This window comes from Chiloscyllium plagiosum, chromosome 47 (assembly GCF_004010195.1).
Source record: "Chiloscyllium plagiosum isolate BGI_BamShark_2017 chromosome 47, ASM401019v2, whole genome shotgun sequence".
NCBI classification, from domain to species: domain Eukaryota; kingdom Metazoa; phylum Chordata; class Chondrichthyes; order Orectolobiformes; family Hemiscylliidae; genus Chiloscyllium; species Chiloscyllium plagiosum.
The window spans coordinates 8,585,271-8,603,577 of NC_057756.1; the positions used below are offsets into that span (position 1 = coordinate 8,585,271).

The following is an 18,307-nucleotide window of genomic DNA, read 5'->3' on the forward strand; positions in this document are numbered from 1 at the left end:
GACACACCGAGAGGGTGTGGGGGGGTCAGCAGGAGCGTGTACCAGGGGCCAGGGGACCAGATGGACAGACACACTGAGGGGGTGTGGGGTTAGCAGGAGCATGTACCAGGGGCCAGAGGACCAGATGGACGGACACACTGAGGGAGTGTGGGGGGAGCAGCTTCATTGAGCAGCTGTGTCCATGCTCTCAGTCTGGGTGGCAGCCCCACTGGGATCGAGCCTGGGAGCGGTGGAGGGGGCAACAAGAGAAAGGGGAGTGCAGGGGGAGGGGGAGGGGGCCCAGAACTGCCGGCTGGACTAAACCTGCACATTGCTGGTAACCCCGAATCCCTGGGGTTGGGAAGGTCGAAGGGCGATGAGAGAGAGTCACCGTGGGCCAGGGGCCAGGAAATGGCTGGAGAGAGAAGGAGAAGCCCCACACAGGGCTGAGGGACATGGAAAGGAGACAGGCCCTTTAGGTGGGGAGCCGACGACTCAATATCTAAACTTCATGGGGAGAAGGGAAAACGCTAATGGAGAGCTTGAAGGGAAATAAAAGGTGGGATCTCCCAGACTCACCAGAGGAGGGAAAGATCTAGTGGGAAGCAGAAACAGAAACTGGGGCAGGAGTCAGGGAAAGGTTTGGAGAAATCATCTTGGAAATATCAGAGTTTTTTGGAATGCTCAGAAGAGGAAAGTATGTGTGTGTGTTCAGAAACTGCAGGATTATTCCAGAGAGGGAGGGAGAAAGGACAGGCAGGATGATATAAAAATGTAGAAGAGGGCACATTGTGCTGGGATATGAAGGGCTGGGGAAAAGGAGGCAGCTGTAACTGATAGAGAGCTCTTTCCTCCTGCACCCTCACTTTTGGTTCAATATCCCCTCAACCACCAGCATTTAAATCAAACAGAGAATCTGATCATTATGACAGTGCTACGTGTGGGAGCTTACCGTGTGCAAATTAATCACCATAATTCTGATATTACAACAGTTCCTTCACTGACAGGGAAGCATTTTGGGATATGGTACAGAGGTGAAAGGTGCTGTATAATGTAAACCCTTCCTGAAACTGAGTCATAGAGTCATAGAGATGTACAACACAGAAACAGACACTTCAGTCCAACCCGTCCATGCCGACCAGATATCCCAACCCAATCTAGTCCCACCTGCCAGCATCTAGCCCATATCCCTCCAAACCCTTCCTATTCATATACCCATCCAGATGCCTTTTAAATGTTGCAATTGTACCAGCCTCCGCCATATCCTCTGGCAGCTCATTCCATACACGTACCACCCTTAGCTCAAACCCTCCAACCCTGGCAACATTCTTGTAAATTTTTTTCTGAACCCTTTCAAGTTTCACAACATCTTTCCGATAGGAAGACCAGAATTGCACGCAGTGTCCTAACCAATGTCCTGTACAGCCGCAATATCACCTCCCAACCCCTGTACTCAATACTCTGACCAATAAAGGAAAGCATACCAAATGCCTTCTTCACTATCCTATCTACCTGCGACTCCACTTTCAAGGAGCTATGAAACTGCACTCCAAGGTCTCTTTGTTCAGCAACACTCCTGAGGATTTTACCATTAAGTGTATAAGTCCTGCTAAGATTTGCTTTCCCAAAATGCAGCACTTCACATTTATCTAAATTAAACTCCACCTGCCACTTCTCAGCCCATTGGCCCATCTGGTCAAGATCCTGTTGTAATCTGAGGTAACGTTCGCTGTCCACTACACCTCCAATTTTGGTGTCATCTACAAACTTACTAACTACACCTCTTATGCTCACATCAAAATCATTTATATAAATGACGAAAAGTAGTGGACCTTGCACCGATGCTTGACCCAGGACTCCACTGGTCACAGGCCTCCAGACTGAAAAACAACCCTCCAACACCACCCTCTGTCTTCTACCTTTGAGCCAGCTCTGTATCCAACTGGCGAGTTCTCCCTCTATTCCGTGAGAATAATATAAAAGAAAGTGTTCACACCATCAAAGTTCTGCAATGTTGCTGCATTCAGCCTTTAATGGTGGGGAACCATTCAACATCGAGTGGGCGGTGACTCCATGTCCATCCGTATCCTCAATGATGGGGAAACCTTTATTTGCTCAAAGAGAAGGTGAGAGAGAGAGGAGAAGAGAGCACCCATTGGTGATCATCTTCCCACATTTCTATTCATCCTGCAATGGGTCTTGCAGATTGGAAGCTTGAAGATGCTCCCTGCTTCTTTATGAAACAGTGCAGCACCCAATGGGGAAACCTGCCATTCTTCCCTAGTCTTGTCTATATGTGACTCCAGTCACACATTAACCTGGTGGACATTTATAACTGCCCCTTGAAATGTCACGTCATGTCAAGCAGTTTGCAATCAAGCCCCCAGACAGGAAAATTATCATTCCCACAAGCTTGTGCAGAAGTTCACTCTTGGGTGTCCTCTAGATAACCAGTACATCAAAAACTGGGACATTCCTTTGTAGGTACAGGGCAGCACCACTTGCTCCCCAAAGAACCCAGTAACTGGGACAGGCGAGTCACCTGGAAAAGATTGAAAGTATTTATCCCTGCTGGTACATTACGTCCCAAGCTTCACATGGTTACACTGCGATGCTGGATTTACAAGAAGCTCTGATCAGTAACTCACTGCTTTCATTTCTGGGGGAAGGTTAAAGCTCAGACATTGAGGGTCTTCATCTAAAAGCAGCTTGTGCTGGATATTTGTCAGCACTGAGCAGCTGGACAGCACTTTGAATCACATGGTTTCCATTTGGACACACAATGGAAGAACACAGCTGGATACTGGTTACTACCCTCAGGACCAGGGTGGGGGTTGGGGGCACAGCTAGAAGAGGTACAATATTGGCTGATGTCAAAGTGTTTTGAACAGGTTGTGATGGACGAGTGCATTGTGCAGGGATGGTCTGAAAGGGGCCAAGGGAATGTGGATCCGCACATCCCTCCACCACTGAACTGTCTGATCATACTCCTCCTCCCAATACACTCAGACTCTGCCTCCTCCCAGGACCCAAAGCCAAATGTCCTTCACCTCCTAAGGAAGTAGAGGCATTGTTGAGCTTTCAACACATCAACATGGGTGGATCCAGGGCAGATTGTGGGTGATCAACACTGCCAGGAACTTAATGCTCTTGAACGTCTCCACCTCAGCTCCATTGATCCATGCCCTCCAATCTGCTTCCTGAAGTCAATGACCAAAACTATTGTTTTCCTGGTGGTGATGAAGAGATTGTTGTCTTTACACTATGCTGCTAAGCACTCTATCTCTTCCCTGTACTCCATATCATCACTGTTTGAAATCTCACCCACAATATTGCTGTTGTCAGCGAATTTGTGAATGGAGTTGGGGTGGAATTTGGCCACCGAGTTGTGAGTGTATAAGGGGAACAGTAGGGGGCTGAGGAAGCAGCCTTGTCAGGCACTGATGTTGGGTATTATGGTGGGGAATACTGATACCTATCCTCACTGATTGCAGTCTGTGGGTCATCACATCAAGGATCCAGTTACATAGGGGAGAGTGGAGACCTAGGTCTTAGAGTTTAGAGATTAATTTGTTTGGAATTCTGGTGTTGAAGGTGGAACTGAGGTCAATAAGTATCCTTGTTATCCAGAAATTCCGGGGTTGGAGTGCAGGAGCAGGGAAGTGGACTTATTGCATTGGTACTGCTGAAAATGTGTTGCTGGAAAAGCGCAGCAGGTCAGGCAGCATCCAAGGAGCAGGAGAATCGACGTTTCGGGCATGAGCCCTGCTCCTTGGATGCTGCCAGACCTGCTGCTCTTTTCCAGCAACACATTTTCAGCTCTGATCTCCAGCATCTGCAGCCCTCACTTTCTCCTTATTGCATTGGTAGGTGAATTGCAAAGGATTCAGCCAATTTGACAGGCCAAACTTCTCATGCTAATGGGGATCACTGTGGTAGTCATTGAGGCACGTTGCATGCAGTTGTTTGGTACCGAGATGATGGTGGTTTTCTTGAAGCAGGTGGGGACTTCAGACCGGAGCAAGGAGAGGTTAAAGATCTCAGCAATCCTCCCGCCAGCTGGTACGCACAGGATCCGCATGCACGGCCGGAGACACTGTCTGATGCAATCGGAGTCCTACATGATGCCATGAGGGAAGTCACTCCCTTTCCGCTCATCTATGCTGCTCAGGAGTTTTGTGTTTGAACTTTTAACCTGTGACGGAACGGCCCTAAAAGGACATCACCCCACGCTGTATCAGAGGAAGGATGCGGGCTCTGGGCTCTCCCATTCTCATAGCGAGGGGGGGGGGGAGGGAGGGAAGGTGTGAGGGATCCGGGTGCAGCCTCTGTCGGGAAAAGCCGGGCCAAAGCTGCTCTCCCCTGAAGGGATTGCAATGAGACAATGATCCGAATGGGGACTGCCGGAAAACTGTGGGTCCAGAACCGGGAGAGCAGAGAGGAAAAAGGGGCATGAATTGGTGCACCCCTGTCTCCCCACAATGTAGGTCAGTCTGCAGTTTGTAACTTGTTTTTATGAATGAGCCAAATGACCGGGAGTGAACCCAGGGTTAGCTCTGGGCTGTATCTGACTGAGACACGATCCGCTCTCCCTCCAACATCGAGTTTTACCAAATGTTTCTCAGCAGCTTCTCGGTCTCCTGTCAGTGTCTGACCCTGATCCTGATCGCAGTCCCGGTCCCGGTCCCGGTCCCGGGAAAGGAGCTGCAGGTACTTACTGTCAGTGTCTCCCACCCGGGGACACCGAGGGAGGGAGGGAGGGGGATCTGGGGAAACTTTCTGAGCAGTGAATCACCTCTTTATTAAAAGGAAACGCTGACAATCTCAGACACAGACAGAAAGGGCTGGGACTTCTCAGAAGTTTATAAAGTGATGTGTGAGTGAACTGAGGGAGAGCGGAAGGTTTGGGATTGAAATGGTTAAACTGTAGGGGATCATTGTCAGAGGGCGGCCCCTGTCCGTCATCGCCCGGGGACAGGGCGGGATAATCAACCTGATCAGGAAGGGAATCTGTTGGAAAGGGACTGACTGTGTTTTCTTGTTGCAGGGACACAGCTCCCAGAAACTACTCCCCCCGCTGCTGCTGCTGCTGCTGCTAAATGTTGTTGCTGCTGTTTCAGGTCAGTGCTGGGACATTTCAGCAGTGATCAAAGGCTTGAAGGGGAGGGTGTGGAGGAGAATCAGGAATCCCTCTTGCTTTAAGTTGCAAGTGGACCCATTCAGGCAAAAGTCAAAATGTGTGGCGCTGGAAAAGCACAGCCGGTCAGGTAGCCCGCGAGGAACAGGAGAGGTAATGTTTCGGACATAAGCCCTTCATCAGGAATGTGCAGTGGTATGGGGCTGAGAGATGAATAGGGGGCTGGGGCTCAGGGGAAGGAAGGTGGGAAGGCGATAGGTGAATGCGGGTGGTGGGTAACTGTGATAGGTCGGTGGGGAGGATGGAGTGGATAGGTGGGAAGGAACATGGACAGGTAGGACAGGCGGTGCTGAGTTAGAGGGTTGGATCTGGGATGAGGTGGCTGGAGGGGACTTTTGGAAAGCAGTGAAGTCGATGTTGATTCCGTGTGCTTGAAGGGTCCCAAGGTGGAAGTTGGGTGTTCTTGTTCGAGTTGGTGGGTGGCGTTGACTTGGTAGTGGAGGAGGCCCAGGGTTTGTATGTCCTTGGGGGAATGGGAGGGGTAGTTGAAGTGGTTGGCCACAGGGTGGTGGGGTTGTTTGGTGCATGAGTCCCAGCGATGTTCCCTGAACTGCTCCTCATGTTTGCGTCCTGTCTCCCCAGTGTAGAGGAGACCACATCGAGTGCAGTGGACACAGTAGATGAGGTGGGTGGATGCACAGGAAATTCTCTGCTGGAGGTGGAAGGATCCTTTGGGGCCTTGGGTGGAGGTGAGGGGGGGGTGTGGTGTGGGCACAGGTTTTATACCTTGTGTGGTGGCAGGGGAAGGTGGAGGGTGGGTTGGTTGACAGTGTGGATCCAACCACAATAAGGATAGAACCACCCTGCTCCTCACCTTCCCTCACACCCTCACTAATCTCCAGAAATAGCATATGCAATTTCTGCCACCTACAGTCACAGCCCATCACCAAGGACATATTTCCCTCTCCACCCCGATCCGTGTTCCACAGAGATCATTCCCTCCGCAATTCCCTCATTAGGTCCATGTGCCCCCCACCCCCAACAACCTCCCAAAGTTACTGAAGATTTGGTTGGGAGATGTGGGGTAACTCTCCACACGGTGTCGGGTTGAGGGTTCTGCAGGTTCTGGGTAAATCATTCACCCTGTTCTGTTTTCTCTGGTCAGTGTCCTCAGGGTAGTACCCATTCCTTGTGGGATGAGTCTTCCTTCTCTCTGGGGTTGGGGAGGGGGGAGAGAGAGAGATGCTCCCCTGATGTTCCAATCTTGTGGAGCTGCGTATCTCCTGTTTCTTCTTTCCTTTCCCCCATAGTTTGACACTGTTACCTTTCTGACGCTGCCCCAGTTTATACTGATTTCTCACTAATCGACTTACACACTGAATACAAATGCAAACTGCCTTGATTGGTCTCACGTACAGAAAGCTTTGTTTAAATGTGTATTGTTTCACTGTCTTTCATGGAACTGGTATTGTGGGGTAATGGGAAGTCTTGATTTTAAATGTTATACAGTGCATGAACTGCCTTCCTTTGGACTCTGATATATTTTCTCTAATCTCAAATGATAGTACACATCTCTGGAGCAGATGGAATTTGAACCTGGTCCTTCTGGCTCAGTGGCAGGGACACTACCACTGCACGATAAGCTCCCTCCAATAGGCTCTGACCTCTCCTTGATGATATCAAACCAGTGGATATCACTGTCTTTCCCCAGCCAATTTTCAGTCAGTGATGAGGTGATTTAGGGCAGCACGATGGTTCAGTGGTTTGCACTGCTGTCTCTCAGCGCCAGGGACCCAGATTTGATTCCAGCCTCCAGCGACTGTCTGTGTGGAGTTTGCACATTCTCCTCGTGTCTGCGTGGGTTTCCTCCGAATGCTCTGGTTTCCTCTCACAATCCATAGATGTGCAGGTTAGGGTGAATTGGCCATGCTAAATTGTCCATAGTGTTTAGGGCAGCGTAGGTTAGGTGTATTAGTCAGGGGTAAACATAGGATAGGGGAATGGGTCTGTGTGGGTTACTCTTTGGAGAATCGGTGTGGACATGTTGGGTCAAAGGGTTTGTTTCCACACTGTAGGGATTCCATGAGGTGATCTGGGTGGAGGTGATTTTTAGTTGAGTATTTGAAACACTTCGTCCTTTCTGCTCTTGGGGCAAGAAGCTAGCCTTGTTTTAAACAGGGCCCCTCTTCCCGAAACCGGAGAGCCATTCAGGGATTGGGCTTTGGGTTCTGAGGTGAGGCTGAATCAGGCTGTTTTGGGAGGTGGGTAGGAGCAAGATCTGATGGGTGAGTGGTGGAGGGAGGTGAGGATTCACATTGCCTCATCCCTTGCCTAGTGTATTCATCTGTCACTGTCCTCCCAACCCTGTCCAAAACACATCCTCAGGTACCCCTCCCAACACCCATTCCTGATTTACCTTTTGAGAGTCAGTTCACGTGTGAGCTCCATCTCGCATTGTGTACCCTCCGACCATCAGCCCCCATCCAGCCCATATCCCAGTGTGTGTCCAAATGGGAACCATGTGATTCAAAGTGCTGTCCAGTGCTCAGTGCTGACAAATGTCCAGCACAAGCTGCTTTTAGTTGAAGACCCTCAATGTCTGAGCTTTAACCTTCCCCCAGAAATGAAAGCAGAGCTTCTTGTAAATCCAGTATTGCAGTGTAACCATGTGAAGCTTGGGATGTAATGTACCAGCAGGGAGGGTCTACCTATGGATAAATACTTTCAATCTTTTCCAGGTGACACGCCTGTCCCAGTTTCTGGGTTCCTTGGGGAGCAGGTTGTGCTGCCCTGTACCTACAAAGGGAATGGCTCAGTCTCTGATTTATGGGTAATCTGGAGGACACCCAAGATGGAAACTTTATATGAGTTTCTCGATGGGAGTGATGATTTGGCCCAACAAGATCCACGGTTCAGAAACAGAACAAACCTGTTCAAAGATCAACTGGAACAAGGCAACTGGTCAGTTCTGATCTCTGACCTCAGGGAGACAGACCAGGATGAGTATCAGTGTTACATTCACAAGAGAGTCAGTGTGCACCATTTTTTGGAGCAGCGTGATCGTGTCTATCTGTCTGTAAGAGGTGAGAGCTATCTCCTTCAGATATTCGGTATTTAGTTTCTGATTTTATGTCTGTGGTGGTGCAGGAATTATGTCACTGTGGCACACACTAAATTATCTGTTAAAATAAAAATCTGGAAATAGCAAGTTGGTCCCAATAAAAGTGACCATGAAGCTATTGCATTGCTGTAAAACCCCAGTTACCTGAAGTTACTTTATTCACTTATGGGGCATGGGCATTTATTGCCTGTCCCCAATTACCCCTTGAGAAGGCAGTGGTCAGCTATCTTATACAGTCAGAGTCAGACAGCACAGAAACACACCCTTCAGTCCAACCAGTCCATGTGGACCATAATCCCAAACTAAACTCGTCCCACCTGCCTGCCATTGGCCCATATCCCTCCAAACATTTCTTATTCATGTACTTATCGAAACCATCTTTTAAATGTTGTAGCTGTACCTGCATCCACGACTTGCTCTGGAAGTTCATTCCACATCTCTTATAGAATCAGAGAGATGTACAGCACAGAAACAGACTCTTCGTCCAACTTGTCATGCTGACCTGATATCCCAGCCTCATTTAATCCCATTGGCCCATATCCCTCTAAAAGGAAGAAACAGGAGGTACGCAGCTCCACAGGATTGGAGCACCAGGGCAGCATCTTTCTCACACTCTCTCTCTCTCTTCCTATGGCTGTATCCATCCAGATGCCTTTTAAATGCTGTCATTGTACCAGCTTCCACCACTTCCTCTGGCAGCTGTCCCTTGTCGTTTTTTAATCTTTTTCCTCTCATCAAAAAAAATGCCTCTGCCCTCAGGAAAAGACACCTGCCATTCACCTTCTCTGTACCCCTCATTATAAAATGAACCTCTTTATGTTCACCTCTCAACCTCCTACTCTCTCGTGAAAAAGGTCTAAGCTTGTTCTTACAACTCAAATCCTCCATTTCCGGCATTCCCTCCATTCTGAACCCGCTCCAGCTTAACAATATCCCTCCTGTAACAAGGAGACCAGGACTGGGCACAGTACTCCAGAAGAGGCCTCACCAACATCATATACAACCTCAACATGACATCCCAACTCCGACACTCAAAGATCTGAGCAATGAAGGCAAGCAAGAGAAATGACTTGTTAACCACTTAACCTTCTTGAACTTCAGCATATGTCCTGTAGCAGGTAGACCAACAATGGCTTTAGAGTGAATTCCAGGATATTGACCCAGCCACAGTGAGGGAAAAGTGATGTATTTCCAAGTTAGGGGTTCAGTGGTTTGGAGGGGAACCTCCATGTGATGGTATTCTCATGTGTCTGCTGTTCTGTTGCTCCAGATGAAAGTGGCTGTAGGTTTGGAAGGTGCTGTCGAAGAGTGTCTGGTGAATTTTTGCAGTGCATGTTATGGAATGTACACACTGAGCATCAGTGATGGAGGGAGTGGATGTTTGTGGATGTGATGCTGAGAAGGTAACGAAACAGGTGGATGAAGGTAAAGCGGTTGATGTGGTGTATATGGACTTTTAGTAAGGCCTTTGATAAGGTTCCATATAGTAGGCTATTGCACAAAATACAGAGTTTCAGTATTGAAGGTCATTTAGCGGTTTGGATCAGAAATTGGCTAGCTGAAAGAAGACAGAGTGATGTTTGATGGGAAATGTTCATCCTGGAGCTCAGTTACCGGTGGTGTGCCGCAAGAATCCTTTTTGGGGCCACTACTGTTTGTCATTTTTATTAATGATCTGGATGTGGGCACAGAAGGATGGGTTAATAAATTTGCAGATGACACTAAGGTAGGCAGAGTTCTGGATAGTGCCGAAGGATGTTGTGGGTGACAGAGGGACATAGATAAGATGCAGAGCTGGGTTGAGAAGTGGAAATGGAGTTTAAAGCGGAAAAGTGTGAGGTAGTTCACTTTGGAAGAAGTAACAGGAATGCAGAGAACAGGGCTAATGGTAAAATTCTTGGCAGTGTGGTTGAACAGAGAGATCTCAGTGTCCAGGTGCATAAATCCCTGAAAAGTTGCCACCTAGGTTGATAGGGTTGTTAAGAAGGCATATGGTGTGTTGGCATTTGTTAGGAGGATTGAGTTTTGGAGCCATGAGATCATGCTTCAGTTGTACAAGACACTGGTAAGGCTGCATCTGGAGTGTTACATGCGGTTCTGGTCACCGCATTATAGGAAGGATATGGAAGCTTTGGAAAGGCTTCAGAGGAGAATTACTAGGATGTTACCTGGTATGGAAGGAAGGTCTTACGAGGAAAGGCTAGGGAACTGAGGCTGTTTTCGTTGGAGAGAAGGTGGTTGAGAGGTGACTTAATCGAAACGTACAAGATAATTAGAGGGTTAGATAAGGTGGACAGTGAGATCCTTTTCCTTGGATGGTGAAGGCTAACACAAGGGGACATAGTTTTAAATTGAGGGGTGATAGATTTAGGACAGATATCAGGGGTAGTTTCTTTACTCAGAGTAATAGGGGCGTGGAAAGACCTGCCTGCAATAGTAGTAGACTCACTGACATTAACGGCATTTAAATGGGCATTGGACACACATATGGATAATAATGGAACGGTGTAGGTTAGGTGGGCATCAGATTAATTTCACAGGTCAGCGCAACATCAAGGGCCGAAGGGCCTGTACTGCACTAAAACGTTGTATGTTCCACGCCAGTCCAGCAGGCTGCTTTGCCCTGGATGGTATCAAGCTTCTTGAGTGTTGTTGGATCTGTACCCATCCAGGGCAAATGGGGAGTATTCCATCACAGTCCTGACTTGTGCCTTGTAGATGGTGGACAAGCTTTGGGGAGTCAGGAGGTGAACTACTTGCTGCAGTATTCCCAAACCCTGACCTACTCTTAGAGCCGACTTCTGGTCAATAGTAACCCCGAGGATGTTGAGTAGTGGGGTATTCAGTGATGGTAATGCCTTTGAATATCAAGGAGCAGTAGTTCGATTTGTTTCTTATTGGATGATGCCTGGCATTTGTGTGATGTGAATGTTACTTGCCACTTATCAGCCCAAGCCTGGGTATTGTCTAGGTCTTGCTGCATTTGAACATGGACTGCTTCAGTGTCTGAAGAGTTGTGAATGGTGCTGAGCATTATGCAATCACCGGTGAATATCCCCACTACTCACTTTATGCTGGAGGATAGGTCATTGAGGAAGCAGCTAAAGATGATTGGGCCTGGAACACTATCCTGAGGATCTCCTGCAGAGATGTCCTGGAGTAGTGCCACTCCCCCTCCTCTCTTGCCTCCCTTTCTATCCTTCCTGTAGCATTTGTATAAGGGATAGCATTACAGCTATGCTGAGGGAGGATATTCCTGGAAATGCATCCAGGGAAGTTATTTGGGTGAAACTGAGAAATAAGAAAGGGATGATCACCTTATTGGGATTGAATTATAGACCCCCTAATAGTCAGAGGGAAATTGAGAAACAAACTTGGAAGGAGATCTCAGCTATCTGTAAGAATAATAGGGTATTTATGGTAGGGAGTTTTAACTTTCCAAACATCGACTGGGACTGCCATAGTGTTAAAGGTTTAGATGGAGAGGAATTTATTAAATGCGTACAAAACAATTTTCTGATTCAGAATGTGGATGTACCTACTAGAGAAGGTGCAAAACTTGACCTACTCTTGGGAAATAAGGCAGGGCAGGTGACTGAGGTGTCAGTGAGGGAGCATTTTGGGGCCAGCGACCATAATTCTATTCGTTTTAAAATAGTGATGGAAAAGGAGAGACCAGATCTAAAAGTTGAAGTTCTAAATGGAGAAAGGCCAATTTTGACGGTATTAGGCAAGAACTTTCGAAAGGTGATTGGAGGCAGATGTTTGCAGGTAAAGGGACGGCTGGAAAATGGGAAGCCTTCAGAAATGAGATAACAAGAATCCAGAGAAAGTATATTCTGTCAGGGTGAAAGGAAGGGCAGGTAGGTGTAGGGAATGCTAGATGACTAAAGAAAAAGAAGAAGCATATGTCATGTATAGACAGGATAGATCTAGTGAATCCTTAGAAGAGTATAAAGGAAGTAGGAGCACACTTAAGAGGGAAATCAGGAGGGCAAAAAGGGTACACGAGATAGCTTTGGCAAATAGAATTAAGAAGAATCCAAAGAGTTTTTACAAATATATTAAGGACAAAAAGGTAACTCGGGAGAGAATAGGGCCCCTCAAAGATCAGCAAGGCGGCCTTTGTGTGGAGCCACAGAAAATGGGGGAGATACTAAATGAATATTTTGCATCAGTATTTACTGTGGAAAAGGATATGGAAGATATAGACTGTAGGGAAATAGATGGTGACATCTTGCAAAATACTCCCTGGAATATCCTCCCTCAGTACAGACATAATGTTATCCCTAATCAAAAACCCTACTGCCCCATCTCTCTCGACCCTTTCTCTATTCTTCCTGTGACATCTATATCCTGGAACATTAAGCTGTCAGTCTTGTCCATCCCTGAGCCACGTTTCTGTAATAGCTATGATATCCCAGTCCCATGTTCCCAACCATGCCCTGAGTTCATCTGCCTTACCTGTTAGGCCTCTTGCATCGAAATAAATAGTTAAATTTATCAGTCCTACCTCATTCTCTGCTTTGTTCCTGTCTGCCTTGACTTTTGGACTTGCTCTGTTTCCCAACTGCACCAGCCTGAGACTGATCTCTCTTCTCACTATCTTTCTTGGTCCCCCTGCCCCTTACTCATTTAAATCCTGGGTAGCTCGAGCAAATATTCCCACCAGTATTTTAGCCCCCTTCCAGTTCAGGTTCAATCCGTCCTTCTTATAGAGGTCACTTCTACCCCAGAAAAGATTCCAATGATCCAAAAATGTGAATCCTTCTCCCATACACCAGCTCCTCAGCCATGCATTCATCTGATCTATCCTCCTGTTCCTACTCTCCCTAACACGTGGCACTGGAGTAATCCAGATTTTACAATCCCTGAGGACCTACATTTTAATCCCCTCCCTAATTTCCTCTATTCTCTCCTCAGAACCTCATCCTTTTCTCTTCCTATGTTTTTGGTTCCAACAACAACCTCCTGCTGGTCCCTCTCCCGTTTGAGAATATTCTACACCTTCTCCGAGACATCCTTGATCCTGGCACCAGGGAGGCAACACACCATTCTGATATGTTGTTATTGGCTGCAGAAACGTCTGTCTATGCTTCGGACTAGAGAGTCCCTTATCGTAGTCAATCGCGTGGAATCTGGCGTACCCCTCTTTACATTAGAGCCAGTCTCAGTACCAGAAACTATCAGTGTTACAGCCCCCTGAGAGTCCATCACCCCCTGCATTTTCCAAAACAGTCTACTTGTTTGAGATGGGGATAGTCACAGGAGACTCCTGCACTACCTACCTACCCATCCTCCCTTTCTTTGAGGTAACCCATCTCCTGTATCTGTGGTTTTTCTCCCTTCCTGAAACTGATACATTTTAAAATGGAGGTGTCACTGAACTGTATGAGCTAATGAGAGTCAGCGAGTAACAGTGGGTGATGTGAAAGGGACTTACTGCAGGGTTATGTTAAAAGGACAGCAGAGTTTGGGGTGGACTGGAGGCAATGTGATACATTGACCAGGAGAATATTGGAACAGCTGTATCATAAAGAAAAAGATGAGGGTTTCAGCAGTTGATGAGCTCAGAGGGAGGGAAGTGGAAGGTAGACATTAGATCTGTTTCACATTTCACTGTTGTGTTTTCCAGTTCATTCAACCCAAGGCCAAAGTGAAACCCCTGAAGCAGGTCATGGTGAGCGACTCAATACAACTGAAGGTAACCCCCTTTGAAAGTGTATAATGCTGGGGGAGGCACAAAGGGGTGGATCAATGAGTACAGCTAACCTCTGACCTCTAAGTCTGAAGGTCACAGGGTCAAATCCCTCTTTTTTAGACCCTGGGAAAAACAAGGGCGCTCACACCCTGCTGCTGCGGGCCCTGAAGGAGCACCACCCCATTGGGGGAGGAGCAGTACAGTGGGGGAGCACTATATTGTCATAGAGGGTGCAGTACATGGGCATCTGTCAGGGAGATGATGGTACAGTGGGGGAATGCCACACTGTCAGGGGGAGGGTGGGATTGGGGGGGAATGTCACACTATCAGGGATGGGGGCACACCTCAGTGAAAGGGTGGGACTGGGGCGCGGGTGCCACACTGTTGGGGAGAGGGTGGGACTGGGGCGGCACACTCAGGGGAGGGTGGTACTGGGGGTGTGCCACATTGTCAGGGAGAGGGTGAGACTTGGGGAGCTCCACCCTGTCAGGGAGAGGGTGGGACTGGGGCGAAGGTACCACACTGTCAGGGAGAGGGTGGGACTGGGGCGAAGGTGCCACACTGTCAGGAAGAGGGTGGGACTGAGGCGAGTGGGAACAGACTCTGAGCCAGGGATTGAATCAGGAAACAACAAAGACACACCCGGCCCAGTTGTAAATCCAGACCCTCCTCAGTAACATCTGGAGACTGGTTCAGATGTTGGGAGACTCTTTAACATGGTCAGTCAGTGTGTGTGTGTGTGGGATGGTCTGGTGTGTGTGATTATTGGGATCTAACCTCCCACATCCCTCCAGGACTAGAATTACCCAGGGATCTGTTTGTACTGGGGCTGGTTCTGAAACACGAGGTGCTGAAGGTCTCTGCTGTTAGTTTTGTTTGTGTGTCCCAGTCTGATAATGGCTTCATTCTGTCTCTAGGTCCTGGACTCGCCACTGGAGCAAGAGTTGGATTGGGAATTGGGATTGCTGCTGGGATTGGTGCTGGAATTGTGGGTTACATTGTCCTCAAGCGACAAAGAAGGTGAGTTCTGGAATGTTCCACTATTTCCATGGTAACCCTTTGATCTTTGTATAACATTGTGTGAAACGTTGCTGAGCTCTGTCCCTGCCCATTCCCTGAGCTGTGAGGATGCTTCAATCCAGCCTGTCATTGAGCAGCAGCATCCAGTCACTTCCAGCTTGTCATCCTCTCGCTGCTGAACAGTCCCGTGGATTGGAAAGGAGCAAATATTATCCCACTGGAGAGCCAGAGGATGGGGCATATATTGTGAATTTCAGGAGGTATTTGAGAAGGTGCCACAGAATAGGTTGTTGTACAAGATGAAGACTCAGGGGATTGGGGGGTAATATAGCATGGATTGTGGATTGGTTAATGGATAGGAACCGAGCAGGAACAAATGGGTCATTGTCAGTTGTCAGGATGTAACTGGTGCTGCAAGGATCAGTGCTGGGACCTCAGTGACTGAGATGAGGGGATAGAGTGGGATTGTCCCAGTTTGTTGCTGATACAAAGCTCAATGGGAAAGTAAGCTGTGAGGAGGATACAGAGGCTGCAAACAGGGATACGCTGGTTCACGTTTATACTCCGTGTGGGTGTGGATGTTCCATCGTTAAATCTGTTTCAGACTGAGATGGACAGATTTGAACATTCCCATTCTTTTTCCAATCCCTCATTGGTCTCAGCCCTCCCTATCTGTAACCACCTTCAGCTGTATAGCCTCAGATCTGTGTGCTCCTATCTCCCTGATATTTCCATTGCTGCCCCACTGGTGGCTGTGCCTGGGTCTGTAGCTCAGCATTTCCCGATAGAAACCTCTTTGGGTTTCTCTCCCTCTGTCTCTGCCCCTCTCGGTTTGTCTCTTCCTCCCCCCTCCAACTCCTCAGCTGCCTGGCTCTGAAGCTCTGCAATTCCTTAGCTGACCTCTTTGTCCGAGTTTCTCTCCCTCTGTCCCTCTCTGTCTCTCCAATGCCTCTCCCTTGTCTTTTCCTACACTGCAATGTGCAAAGTGCTATCAAAATGCAAGTTGTTGCTCATTTTCCTACACTTGTCAAACCACCCAGCACATCGGTTATCCTGGGCATCAGAGGTTTCAATCACTGGGAAGCCCATCACAGATTTCCTTGTTTCCCTCAGATTTCCTTGTTTCTCTCTCTCAATATCCGTATCTCTGTGCTCCCTGCCTTTCCCCATGTACAGCCCTCACAGTGGGAGGAGGAACTATTGCAGGGCTCTCTCACTCTCTCCTCTGGCCCTCCCTCTGTCAGTCAGCACAGCTCCTGTGGAGTGTCCAGCTCTTGCCCATTGCCTCCCTTATGACCCTCCTCTCCTCTATACTCTGTTCTCCATCACCGTGCAGCTCCTATCACCCAATTTCCAGCTGCCATTGGTCTCCAGGAAGATGAGGATCATTTAATGGGTCTGATCTCCTGAACAGCTCCTTGACACACCTGTCCAAAGTGTTGGATTCCTTTAACCTGTTCTCTGGTGGATTCTGTCTCCACAGGAAACAAAATCTACACAAGATGGCAGCATCAAATGGTGACCCTATGAGAGAGATGACCTGTTCAGGTGAAGCACGGAGCCTTGTACCAACAGCACCTGAGCATCAGGATGGAGCGGCAGGAGAACGAAACCTTCTGGGGAATGGGGCTGTCCAGCACTGACTGAGTTTCCACCACACTGAGCGTGGCTCAGGGAGGGGGAATCAGCCCAGTGTTAAGGGGATCGAGTGAATCGTGGTGGAAAGTCTGAGTTTAAGATTGGGATCAACAATCACTTCCTGCTTTGCACAAACCCTTCTGAACAGCACAATCTCAGGAGGTAAACTCCCAGTGGGAGTGTTATCCCAATACTAGAAAAACTGTCCATTTCATCCTCTGTATTATATCAGCATTACTGTTACAGTCTGTGTCCAAACACTGTCTCAGGGTTCAGCTGTGTAACCCTGTGTAATGCTAATCCTGTGAGATATTTTTCACAGGTAATTTCTTTATTCTTAATTAAGAACTTGTTCTCAGTGTGAGTGATGCTGCCAGGGCCCCATTTATTGTCCATGTGACCTTGACTCACTGCAGTCTTTGGAGTGATGGTGCTCCCACAGCGGGGAACACAGAAAGTGGCTTCAGAAACTCCCACTGCAGCAGCGCCTACTGGGCAAAGCCAGGAACACACTATTGCCTGCAGTATTGTCATGTAGTGGAGGTATTGATCATGTGTTGATCTTATGCAGATATGTCCTGTATGTTTATTTATGACTCTTGTTTACAAAACAAGATGGTAAATATTTTATATGCAGATATTTCTATATTTTTATCCTGGATATTTCTTACATTTCTACCTCTGCTTTTTGTTCTGAGCTGTGATTAAAGAAAAGCTGCCTACAGTCTGATGTTTATTGACACTGCGGTCACTGCATGAACAGAGGGGCTGCTGTCTACAGGCAGTAAGCCCCTGATACGACTTGGAGAGAATGGAATTGGCTGAAGACTGGGATCAGTGATGATGGGAATCTCAGGAGGAGCAGGAACATTTATCCAGTCGGTGTTCCTGGCTGGAGATGTTCTGTGAACTCTTCAGTCTTTGACATTGTGCCAAGGGGAGGTACATAGGAGCAGGAGTCGGCCAATTAAGTTGTTTGAGCCTGGTCTGCCATTCTCGATCCTGGCTGATCATCTACTTCAAAAGAACAAAACAACAAAAGAAAAGTACAGCACAGGAACAGGCCCTTCGGCCCTCCAATCCTGCTTTCACTAAACTAACAAACAAACCTTCTGCCCTTATTCAGTCTGTATCCCTCAATTCCCTCCATATTCCTGTAATCGTCTGGATGCCTCTTCAATGTCACCAATGTGCCTGCTTCCACCACCTCCCCTGGCAGTGTGTTCCAGGCTCCTACCACTGTGTGAAAACCTTCCCGCGCACATCTCCTTAAACCTCCTCCTCTCACCTTGAACCTGTGCCCCTTGTAATTGAAACTTCAACCCTGGGAAAAAGCCTCTGACTATCCACCCGATCCATGCCCCTCATATTTCTGTAGACCTCTGTCAGGTCTCCTCTCAGCCGCTGTCTTCCCAGTGAAAACAACCCTAGACTTTCTTTGTGGCCAATGCCCTCGAGATCTGGCAACATCCTGGTGAACCTTCTCTGTGCTCTCTCCATGTCCTTCTGGTAGCATGGCAACCAAAACTCATGACCATATTCCTGCCCCATCCCCTGAAGCCTCGTCCTCAAATCCATGCTGACTCTGTACAATCAGTGTTCCCTAACATCATCACATCCATTATAATAGATGCTAGTATTTCCCTTGGTACTGTGTAATGAAGATGTGGGTATACTATATCTTTAAAAGAGTAAATGCTAGCAGTGCTAG

The 18,307-nt window shown here is 47.9% G+C and overlaps 1 protein-coding gene across 1 annotated transcript; it reads left to right on the forward strand.

The window, feature by feature from the left end:
* Positions 1-4,348: 4,348 nt before the first annotated feature.
* Positions 4,349-17,558, forward strand: LOC122544199 (T-lymphocyte activation antigen CD86-like). The gene is made up of 6 exons (XM_043683252.1): positions 4,349-4,689; positions 5,027-5,099; positions 7,855-8,199; positions 13,873-13,941; positions 14,856-14,958; positions 16,442-17,558. Exons 1-6 carry the CDS (start codon positions 4,594-4,596, stop codon positions 16,599-16,601), a joined length of 846 nt encoding a protein of 281 aa, XP_043539187.1. The 5' UTR covers positions 4,349-4,593; the 3' UTR covers positions 16,602-17,558.
* The last annotated feature ends 749 nt before the right edge of the window (positions 17,559-18,307 follow it).

Excerpts from the sequence above, each read along its gene's own strand:
- LOC122544199 (XM_043683252.1), top strand. The coding sequence starts at position 4,594 with ATGTTTCTCAGCAGCTTCTCGGTCTCCTGTCAGTGTCTGACCCTGATC. Across the intron at positions 8,200-13,872 it reads TGTCTATCTGTCTGTAAGAG|TTCATTCAACCCAAGGCCAA; the intron begins GTGAGAGCTATC and ends TGTGTTTTCCAG. Across the intron at positions 13,942-14,855 it reads GCGACTCAATACAACTGAAG|GTCCTGGACTCGCCACTGGA; the intron begins GTAACCCCCTTT and ends TTCTGTCTCTAG.